This window comes from Styela clava, chromosome 13, assembly GCF_964204865.1.
Source record: "Styela clava chromosome 13, kaStyClav1.hap1.2, whole genome shotgun sequence".
In the NCBI taxonomy this organism is placed as follows: domain Eukaryota; kingdom Metazoa; phylum Chordata; class Ascidiacea; order Stolidobranchia; family Styelidae; genus Styela; species Styela clava.
Genome location: NC_135262.1, coordinates 2,006,767 through 2,018,149, shown reverse-complemented (window position 1 = coordinate 2,018,149; position 11,383 = coordinate 2,006,767). Strand labels below are relative to the sequence as shown.

At 37.5% G+C, this 11,383-nt stretch overlaps 1 protein-coding gene across 1 annotated transcript in view; it reads left to right on the top strand.

Annotated features, from left to right (window-relative positions):
• Nucleotides 1–11,383, top strand: part of LOC120332401 (testis-expressed protein 10 homolog) — a 29,213-nt gene that overhangs the window by 8,211 nt on the left and 9,619 nt on the right. The window contains exons 4-14 of the mRNA XM_039399639.2: nt 777–921; nt 1,722–2,007; nt 2,779–2,897; nt 3,544–3,656; nt 4,699–4,824; nt 5,708–5,939; nt 6,826–6,958; nt 7,654–7,766; nt 8,716–8,927; nt 9,860–10,064; nt 11,134–11,339. Coding sequence (XP_039255573.2) covers nt 777–921; nt 1,722–2,007; nt 2,779–2,897; nt 3,544–3,656; nt 4,699–4,824; nt 5,708–5,939; nt 6,826–6,958; nt 7,654–7,766; nt 8,716–8,927; nt 9,860–10,064; nt 11,134–11,339 — 1,890 coding nt within the window. The remainder of the gene's footprint in view (nt 1–776; nt 922–1,721; nt 2,008–2,778; nt 2,898–3,543; nt 3,657–4,698; nt 4,825–5,707; nt 5,940–6,825; nt 6,959–7,653; nt 7,767–8,715; nt 8,928–9,859; nt 10,065–11,133; nt 11,340–11,383) is intronic.

The following is an 11,383-nucleotide window of genomic DNA, read 5'->3' as shown; positions in this document are numbered from 1 at the left end:
GGCATATTTTGGCCAACTCAAAAGTTAATTGTTGCAATAATTCAAAGCTGCTCGCGTACCTCTTGATCATCTTCCGCGTACCACTAGTGGTACGCTCACCACAGGTTGAGAACCACTGAGTTAGACAAATTCCAAAAATATATATTTGGAATATATATTATATACTATTAATTTGCACCATATGGGTGTTATATTGTATTGAAATAATTCCAATTTCCTAGAAAAGGAAGAAAAAATACATTCGAAATTGTGTAAGCGGGATTAAATATTGAGATTGTATGGATAAGTATTCAAAAAGGCTGTTTATTCTCTCGCTATCAATATGCACCATATGGTTGTTATTTTGTTTAGTAGTAATCGCATGTCAGCATTAGGGCTATTCATTGAATGCGTACACAGGAAATTTCTAATTAACATTTTTAATATGTGTACATGAATAGTTTGCCGTGCATGGTTTGATTATAGTATAGCAAAATGGTTTATTTTGAGATGGTTAAGAGGAATTAATCTGCTATCTTAGCATTTGTTACATTGCACAAGTTACATTGCTCCCAGTTGAAACGTTACATCAAATTATGTGGTTGGGTTCTCAGCAAGACCCTTTGAATCACTTGTTGTTGCTAAAATTTCTTAATTTTACATACAATACATCTGAATCAAAAAATTGTCTATGTTGTGTCTTGTCTTGTGTGGCGCTCCCCATCCTCTTAAGCACCACTGATTTAAAACATCACAATATTTTTTTTTTTTGATAAAATTTTCAATTTTTTTTGTAGGTCGTTGATCTTGTGATTGAACACTTTCCAGGCTTACTTACGGAGTCTCACAGAAACTCACTTCTCCAACATTTCATTGAGTTGATTTCAACAAAGCAAACAACATCAGCTGCCAGTGGGAAAGCTAAGAATAAAGGTGTCGTTGGTAAGTATAGTATAAAAAAATTAAATAGGATAGGACTGTATTGTTGTATGTATTGGCTCGGCGGATGGTATATTATCCTTCTGCTGAGTACAGGGCGTGGATTCACAGGTTCAACACTCTGTGATGGATAGTTATGTTATTTATTATGAACAGTTTGCTGGACCATTCGCAATCATGGTTCACATAACACCAGGGTTAGCCACCAGTTATATTTATGTTGAAGATAAATGCAGCACAAAAGCGAAAAGATGTAATTTACAGACGTTTCAAATTTTTAGAAAAACTGATGCCCTAATAAACTCATGTCGTCAAATCGTTTTGCTATACACCGATTGTGCTTTATTTATCTTCGTTTAGGCTGGTTGTTGCTCTCTCTGCCATCAAGTTAATTCATATTGAACAACTAATTGGGTAATTATCTCTATACCATAACTAGATTGGTAACTGACTTTGGTTCACCAGTCATGTTATCGGCTTCTGTTCTCCTGGAGTGAAGTTGTATTCTTATTCTGGGATTATTCTATTGAACCTTCTTTTCATCCCAAGATAGTCAAGTAATGTAATAACTTGTCAGTAACGACCCCTTTTATCTACCAATCTGGTGTGAATGGCCCTACATCCAGCCAGTACAGGTAACAGGAAGAAATTCTTGTCTACCGCATCACCATGCTGGCTTTACTATCCTCCAAGATAAAGATGTAATAAATCCTATCTTATCAGCTAAAACATTATAAACCAATCATAATTCTATACAAATTCCTACTTTCAACTATGTGCAAACTTTTTCTGTAATTATGCAGGAACAACCAGAATTCTGTCGATGAAACTTTCAAACAAGGAATCATCAATATCCTGGAGAAACAGAATTTTGAGTCGGTTACACCAACTTTTAACGACTTCAGAATCACCAAAAAACACAGAAAACACAAAAAATCATCCAAAATATTTGGAAAATTTGATCAAAAATAGGGAAATTAGGTTCAATGAGGAAAATGGTGCTATGATACAATGGAACTCAGATGATATCAGCAGTGTTTTGACGGGATTCGAGTCGCAGAAATTATTGAAGCCGGCATTTTCACTCAGGTTCGTTGAGGTTTATGTAATTAATGAATTTGATATTCGGTGGACATATGGGAAAAGTACATGGGGGCAGAAAGCATAATCCAAGTCATTTTGAACAAAGCAGTAGTCGGCAAAGTTTTTTAAGTGAATCCCAAATAGTAAAATGGAAAAGTTCAAAGCCCAAAAATTTTGTTGGTAATATTCTTGTTAATGGACACCTGATTTGTAATTAAAACTAATGCAATTGTACCGGTACACGTGGCGGTATAAAGATTGAACAACTGATTGTAGCGGTACACGTCGTTAGCTTTTAGAATTTTAATGACGCAATAAGATAACAGGATACACAAGAATAAACATAGTAACAACTACTAGGGTAGTTGCAATGCTGGTATTATAGTTGAAATTAAATATATTATCGTTTGATATATGAACTAAAACCATTTGAAATTTTTTTTTATATGTAATGTTGGATTTATAGAATTTTTTTGGGACCTCCAGAAGTATGCGCACCAAGATGGCACACAACCTGAACATAGTATTGTGTACCGGTTAGGATTCAGGTTGTACGACATCTTGGTATGATACTTCTGGAGCACCCTTTTTTGTGTATCACTGGCATAATCAAAATTTATTGAAAGCCCACTAGAAAATGCTCCACGACCCAAAATTGGGCAAATCGTTCTTGGAATGAGCATGAAAAATTAGTCATCAGGACTACCACACTTAATATTTTTAGCTTCTCCTTTTCTCGTATATAAGCTGATTATAAATTTTAAATCCTATTTACAGATCCATTTCAATGAACACTTTATCATCCTTCACTCCTGAAGATACAACCACGACACCATGGCAACTGATCACAACTATTTTTCCACTGTTGTTTGACTGCTGGCATGAAGCTGTATCAGGTAGGAAAATGAGCTTTCTGGACATGGCTCCTCTTATTTATGGGGGGAGGGAATATTTGGTACTCCCCTAGTGTGTGTACCAGGTTAGGAATAGGGCATAATTTTATTCCGATTTTCCTTATTTTAGTTCTATTACGAGTTCAGGGACTGTCTGTGTTAGCCAAGTGGAAATACCTCCTGCATAATGGCTCGAGTCCTTTTACACAACTTGATGTAAAGTAGGCAAACAAAATTAGTTACCTCCATTTTGGTACACACACTTCTGAAGCCAGAAAATGAGCTTCCGGAACTGGCCCATTTTTTTTATGGGAGAAGGGCGTATTGTCCTATTTCGTGGGCTCTATAGCAGAAACAGTGATAATCTGGATGGCTTGCTATCCCCTATTTCATGTATTCACTAGGTTTTGGCTTTCTCCATCGTCCAAGTACATGCACATAAATCAAGAAACTGGTAGACCAGATTTTCCATTTTCGACCTCTGTTACATTTTGTCTAGCATTTTGTTGTGTGTAGAAATGGTAACTAATTTAGGTTGGTTAGACATTTAACTATTTCTCTTAAACCTTTGTCATAATGGATCGCAGTTTTTACACATATGCAATCTTCAATTCTGGTTCTATAGCATTTCTATTTCTCTTATTAACAGATGAATCAAAAAGTCTGAACTATGAATCAGTGACGACAATGAATCTCACTTTGAACATCATGAACCTGCTCTGTAAGAAATTGATGGAGACTGCAGATAATAAAATGGCAGCAGTAAGTTTAAGTAACATTAGGATAGGATTTACATATTTATCCCAGGGAAGAGGCTTAACCATATGCCGAACCACAGTCTCTCGTCTGGTTACTATTCCGGCTGACCGAACTGACCAGCGGTTATGTGAACCACCCTACGGCGGAGAGTAGTCCAGTAATCCTCTCGCACATGGTCATCCCTGCATGGAATTCGAACCTGCGAACCCACGCAAGGGTAGTCAGAGGTTTAGTGGCGAGCGTATCCTTAACGTTTAGCACAATGAGCCACACCGCCGCGCCTATCAGTTGGGGTTACGCAAGACTAACCACCTTTCCTTGCTATATGCCTTTATGGAAGTGGATTCGAATGCGTGTAACGCAACGATGCTGTGGCAAGAATACCAGAGTGAAATTGTTTAATCAACTTTTTAATTGTTATGTAAAACTGTAGGATATTTATTGATCGACATTTAAATTTGACTTTCTCAAATTAAATAGTAAGTTTAAGAGTGTAATCTCTATTTTTTTCTGAAGCACTTCACTGAAAGGCGCTAAATATATTAGTATCGAGTTGGAAATTCGAGTTTAAACTCTATGTATGCCTACTATCTCATTGTGGGTATAATCAGAGCCACAACAAGAATTCCAATATTTTTGAAATTATGACTTCCCATGTATCAGTGTTTGGTTGCTATGACAGGGGTTCTCAAACTTTTGGTGTTGTGGAGCCCGGGGAGAGGTTGACTAGGTTATTTACGGAGCCCCAAAAAAAAAATAAAAACACATTGTTATTTACCCATGGGTGTCACCAGTGGCATAGCCCAGGGGTTTGTGAGGGTCAGAACCCCCTCATTTGAAATGTAAAAAAAAAAGCATTTTCTGGTATCAAGCCCAATGGAAGCCCAATTTGTTTTCCACTCGCTAATACATTCTAACTCGTCAATTAGAAATTTCAGAATCTCTTTTTAAAAATTTCTGGCTACATACAAATGCATACAGCTCCCTAAAATCAATGTTTTACGGCCCCTTCTACCCTCACATATTTACTATTCTGACATAACAGATTGCTAACGTTCGTTCAACTTACATGAAATACTTTGATCAATATTTTTATTCCAACTTCCCGTATCATCACACTGGTGGAAGGCAGAGTACTAAGAAAAAAAAGACAGATGAAAACGTTAAGCAGGTAGGGTTTGTTTTTTTGAAATTTACTGTAAAAAAACTAGGCAATTCGCCTAGTCGACACACTGAGACTAATTTGCTCGGTGTTACAGATTGAAGATTGCAATGCTCACAAGCTTAATCATTGAATTTTTCATTGTATTATTTTTTTCATGTGTCCGAAAAATTCGCCACAGAAAATCTCGCCACTTAGGGTTAGTACAGGGGTGGGCAACATATGGCCCAAGACGAGATTTCGACTGGCCCACTGACTGTACATCAGTACATTATGATTTTACATTATTACACTTTCAGTACATTATGATAAATTCATTATGGGTTTTTTGGTCTCTATTTTTTAATAGTTTAAACTTTACTTTAAACGCCATTTATAATTTTCTTTCTTGCATTAGCGAATAAATATGTGATTAAGATATTGAATGCTATTCATGTTATAATCCGACCCGCCGAGAACTTCATTTTCCCACATCTGGCCCGCCGATTAGAGAAGTTGCCCACCCCTGGGTTAGGGTATGCTCTCAAATAGCGAATCTTTTTTAAATAAAATTTGAATAATTTTTGCCAGGCAATCACTACTCCAATCAACCAAATGAACTATAACTGATGTCATGGAGTTGGATATAAACTTCTCGTTGACCTGTAAAAAAGTTCATCTGCGAACTCCAAAAGAAGTAGCATTCTTTAACTGACTGTTAGAGACACTTAGTAAATGAATCTATTTTGAGTTTTTGACTCATTTTATCCCCATTGACAGTCTGCAATTCTGTCTCCAACTTCGGGAAATACATTATTCCAACTCTTGACTCCAGGGAGTTTAAAATACGACTCCAGTGAAATTATACATATTCCAATTCCACGTATACCACTAAACCTTTACTTTTATTCAGGTTACAACCGCAGACATTCAAAGCATCAACCTATCTATATGTCAGCTTGTGTCCTCTCTTACAGCAGATATATACCTGAGTGATGACGGCCAAATGTTATCCAGTGTTGCCACATTAGTGTCTATGTTATTGATGTCAGCAGGTGGCAGTAGAGGATCATTTGTTGATTACAAAGCTTTGGATCAATGTATATCCTGCACGAAGAGCTTACTTGACATTTCTGCTGACCAAGGTTATTTATTTGCTAGAATTTTAAAATTTATGCAGAAGGGAGATTTAATAAAATGGTCTAAATCGAACAATGGACCATGGTCTTTGGTTCACTAGCTTGTCGGATATTGGAATAAAATATTGGCGCGGCGGTGTGGCTCAACGGGCTAAGCGTTGGAAATACGCTCGCCACCGCACCTCTGATTACTCTGCGTGGGTTCGCAGGTTCGAATCCCATGCAGGGATGGTTATGTGCGAGAGGATTGCTGGACTCCTCGCCGTCGTTGGGTGGCTCACGTAACCGCTGGTCGGTTACGGCTTCCTCCACCACCAAGTCCATGCTTCCGAAAACAAACAATATAACTAATCCCATACCCGACTTGGAATAGTAACCGGACGAGAGGCCGTGGTTCGCCATATGGATAAGCTGTCTTAGCGGCTTTCCTCTCCCCCGGGATAAATATGTAAATCCTATCCTAAAAAAGGGTTGTGGAACATGTGGCCCACGGGCAAAATCCTGCTCTCAGGGAAAAATTGTGCGGTCTGCGGAGACCGCAGTGAGACCGCAGTTTTCATTGTGACCCCTATACCTCAGTCCCAACTTATCATCTATGCCTATGATGTTACAATTCCCTAACAGCTAGCTAGATAAATAAGAATAACAATCTCTTTCCATGAAATAGCAAGTAAAGATATTTCATATTTGCAGCTATGTCTTGTTTTGTCTGAAGATTTAGACTATTATCTAACGAAAGTTTGCAAATATACTTGCTATCTAGTTAAAAGGGATTATGTTATCCTTATAAAATAATTCCACAACAAAAATGGCAGATTTTTTAGAAAACAGCATTTTTGATTATCGGATTTCTTGAAACTGGTTTTGACTAACAAAAAAACTATCATTACAGCAACTATTGAAAACCTGTTGCAACCCCTTCTGATCTTCTACCAGCACATGAACGGAAACTCCAAAGACAAAACAACGCTTTTAAAATTCTTTCTTGAGCTTTATTCTGACGAAAAGAAGAATTTCATTTCTGAGTAAGTGATTTTTTTTCCTATCTAACCTGGTGATTCTAATACTCTCAACACTCGGTGGCATACCTCTGCCCTAAAAATACCTAAGCTTGATGTCTCTTAGTGACCGAAAACCGATGACATCACTAGGTTCACTCCTTCACATGAAAAAATAAATATGAGAGAGAATAAATAAGAAAGAAGCTCTCTCGATTTTACCGTGACACTCAATGGTAAAAATTAAAAACTTGACCACGGAAGTCGAAAAGTGTTAGTTTGTCATATAAAAAATAAATTGTTCACAATGTTCCTACAATGACAGAATGGTTATGTTCACTACCTGATCTACTGATGACCATTCTTCATATTAAAACGTGGAATTCAAAATCTGCTGCTAAAAAGAATGAATTTTGCATAGTCTACTTATGTCCACACTTATGACTTAAAAAACGACAGTTTGGTCAACCATGTAATTCAAAGTATGACCGTTCCAGCATGTCCTGTACATAAATTGATGAATGATATAACAATGGCCCACGGTTAATTAACACTGGTTGAGAAGTATCTTTTTCAAATTGACCTACGACCCTGTCAGTTTAAAAGTAACCAATCACGATACAAGACTTACAATACAATCTATGCAGCTGAGCGAATTAATTTTAAAATTGAATTATTGACATTTCATTCGAAAAATCAAAAAAAAAAAAAATTGTTTTTAGTGCTCCTACAATGACAGAATGGTTATGTTCACTGCCTGATCTACTAATGACCATTCTTCATAATAAAGCGAGGAATTCAAAATCTGCTGCTAGAAAGGATGAATCTTGTATAAGTATGTTTAAATACTTGTTTTGGACCTCCTGAAGTATGCGCACCAAGATGGCGCACAACCTGAACTCAGGTTGTGTACCAGGTTAGGGTTCAGGTTATGCGACATCTTGGTGCGCATACTTCAGGAGTACCGTTGTTTTTTTAATCAGTTTCGTTAGTCAGCAAAGCAATTGTATCATGTATCAGTGTTTGTTCTGGGCCTTGCTTGGGGCATTCATAACAAATGTAAATTGTGCATGTCAGGTTCGTAGCCAGGAATTTTCTACGAAAGGGGGGGTTGATGAGGGGGGGGGAGAGTTAAGAAATTTCTAATTGCCAAGTTTAACATAACAGTTTGCAGGTTCGACCGCAAACCGTGTCTTTTCAAAAAAGTATCAAGGGTCTGAAATGCGTTTCAAGCTTTGAAAAGTTGCTGCGTATGGTACAAAAAAGGGGGCTCCCGAAGTATGCGAACCAAGATGGCGGACATCGGAATGTAATATGTGTACTAGGTGAAGGTTAGGCCATAATTTTAGGTATAAATACTACGAGAGGCTCTTGGCTAGTCTTCGAACTGATAATAGGACTAAAATAAGGAAAATTGGAAAAAAATTATCGCCTAACCCTAACCTGTTACCCATGTTACGTTCCGATGTCCGCCATTTTGGTTCGCGAACTTCGGGAGCACCCAAAAAAATGCCTTTTCTTAACATTTCTAAAGGGGGGAAGCCTTCACACCCGTCCATTTGTTTTCCTAGGCATACAAACATTGAGTTAAATTTTGTCTACCAATTGTTCTCGAACCCTGTGCAGGGGCCAATCACAGCTTAAGATAAATAGATAACCACACTTTTTTTTTCATTTTAGATATCATCAGTTGTTATGTCATTATCACAGTTAAGCACTCTGGGAACCACTGCTCTAAATGAATATTGATTGAATACCTTAATTTGTCTATTCTTTTATTTTAGACAGCCAGTCAGGTCATCTCCATCTTCTGATATCATGTATGCGTCTTGCATGTCTTCGAAAAAGCGAAGAATTTCAACGGCAAATGGAGTCTCAAATCAGCCATATTCTAGAGATCTTGAAACTTAATCTCAATCAAATTTTCTGTTCTTCTCCAGAATTATCTGATCGAGTTGGAAAAGGGTTTTGCTGTGATGTTTGCAGTGATCTACAGGTTTGTGTCCTAATATTGATTTCTTGTTAGTCATATAATTGTGCGAGATATACTAAAAAAAATTTTAAATGATTATTCAGCTTTTTGTAAGTGTGTCCCTGTCATTCGTTTTAACACTGTCTTGGTGGTGTGGCTTATCGTTAGGAATACACTCGTCGCCGCATCTCGCGAGTTCGAATCCCATGGGGATGTGAGAGGATTGCTGGACTCCTCGCCGCCGTAGGTTGGTTCACGTAACCGCTGGTCGGTTGCGACTTTCTCCATCATGAAGTCCATGCTTCCGAAAACAAATACCTAACTAATCTCATATCCGGATAAGAGGCCATGATCGCCTCTCCTCCAGGATAAATATGTAAATCTTATCTTTATCCGCCGAAACCTCAAAAATCAGATGGGCTAAAAGGCTTGGAGTTCATCTTTAAACTTGATCTTCAAAATCCCGTTGATCTTGATCCCGTTTGACTCAAGGCTTGTTTACCAACAAGTCGCGACGCCGAGTTGTACGAGGACTTGTACCGAACACCAGGGTTGTTGCCAGGGGGCTAAAAACTCCCATTTTGGAATGTAAAAAAAAAAAATTTTTGTACACAGTAATTTTCCCTATTTTGAAACGCTTTTAAGATCTTCAAGACTTTAAAACCTAAGTTTCCCGGCTAACTGATACAATCTAACTTGGGCAATTAGAAATTTCAGAGAAACCTCCCCCCAATTTAAAATTCCTGGTTACATCCCTCCTCAACAGATGTATAGATGTGAGTTAACACCTCTTAGCCTATCTATTGACTCCTTGCACCACTTTTAATAAAAAAAATTCACCTCAACTTTTAAATAGAAAATTTAGTTACAGATAACAGCAGTTTTCATTCATTTTTTTGCATATTTTTTTCTAACGAATTATTCACATGGACTAATTTATTTATTTTGCATTTCAGGCAAGATTATTCGAAGTTTTGATCTACAATTCATCATTCCTGATTGAACAAAACGTCACAATGTTATCTCACATTTGTCATCAGCTTCAAATATCACCCAAAATCGTTTGTTACATCACACAAATGTTTATTTTACAATTCCGGAAAAGTTCAAATCCAGAGAAGTTCGTAGTCATGATGAAATTCATCTGTTCTATGCTTCTAGGTAGGTTTAACTTTCTGTAGTTGTCTCTTCCTGAACCTATAGTATTGTATTTATTATTGGCGCGGCGGTGTGGCTCATCGTGCTAAGCGTTAGGAACACGCTCGCCACCGAACCTCTGATTACTCTTCGTGGGTTCGCAGGTTCGAATCCAACGCAGGGATGATTATGTGTGAGAGGATTGCTGAACTTAAGGGTGGTTCACGTAACGGCTGGTCGGTTACGGCTTCCTCCACCATCAAGTTCATGCTTCCGAAAACAAAGAACTAACTAATCCCATACCCGACATGGACTGGGAATTGGACGAGAGGCCGTGATGCGCCATAATGGTTAAGCCGTCTTATTGGCTTTCCGTTCCCCCGGGATAAATATGTAAATCCTATTCTATTTTACAGACCATGAGGCGCACAGTAAATAAATTGATAGAATTTGGTTTTTATGTTAATTCATACATACGGCGCATTATAAGACGCGACGATTTTTGAAGCAATACTGGTTTCGATTGTAGGCAGTAAAAAAAACTATCTGCTATATACATTAGGCACACTGGCTTACAACCAGGCCTGCCATAATATCCTTACTTCTAAGATTTGTCCTTCTTTTGAAGGTCTTTGGCCTTAAAAAAAATTTGCGCTAATTTCTAAGAAACGTCTATATTTTGACTTGTGTCTTTTTTTTTTGTTTTCTTGAAGACTCTGTAGAGGTAGAGGTTCCTATACCAGGTACTTAGTTTGGTCAATTCGAATGATTGATTTGCTAGAAATGATATTGAAACCTCATTGATTGCTACCTAGAAGAGAGATGAAACAGATAGTTCCTAAAAATAAAGAGCTGCTGGAGCAAATGCTTTCTAGTGCAAAATAATAAGATACCCCGATTGGGAACCGCTGGTGTGGCAAGATTTAAAACGAGGTAGAATTGCAGGGTTTGCGAAATCTCTTTCCTTGCACCTTATGGTGTGATTATTCATCTAAGATATACTCAAATAATCCTGGTCTTTACTTTCAAGTTATTGTAGCTACTTGTTGGGAACAAAAAGTACGCTTCTAAAACAACTCAATAAATTTCTCAGGTATTTCAAGGGAAGAGCTCAGTGTGATACAATCAACCGTTGTCTCGGAGGATTGTGACGCCACTATCAAAATTATGGGAATGGATTGTGATGTAATAAATGAATTTGAAAGACAGAAAATAATTGTTGATAAATTATGTGAATTGTTACCAACAATTGATCATATGTCACAATTGATTCAACATTTCATTTGTGATAAAATAATGGTAAGTACCGGTAGTTCAGGCTTTATATTTCCAAATCTGTGGCA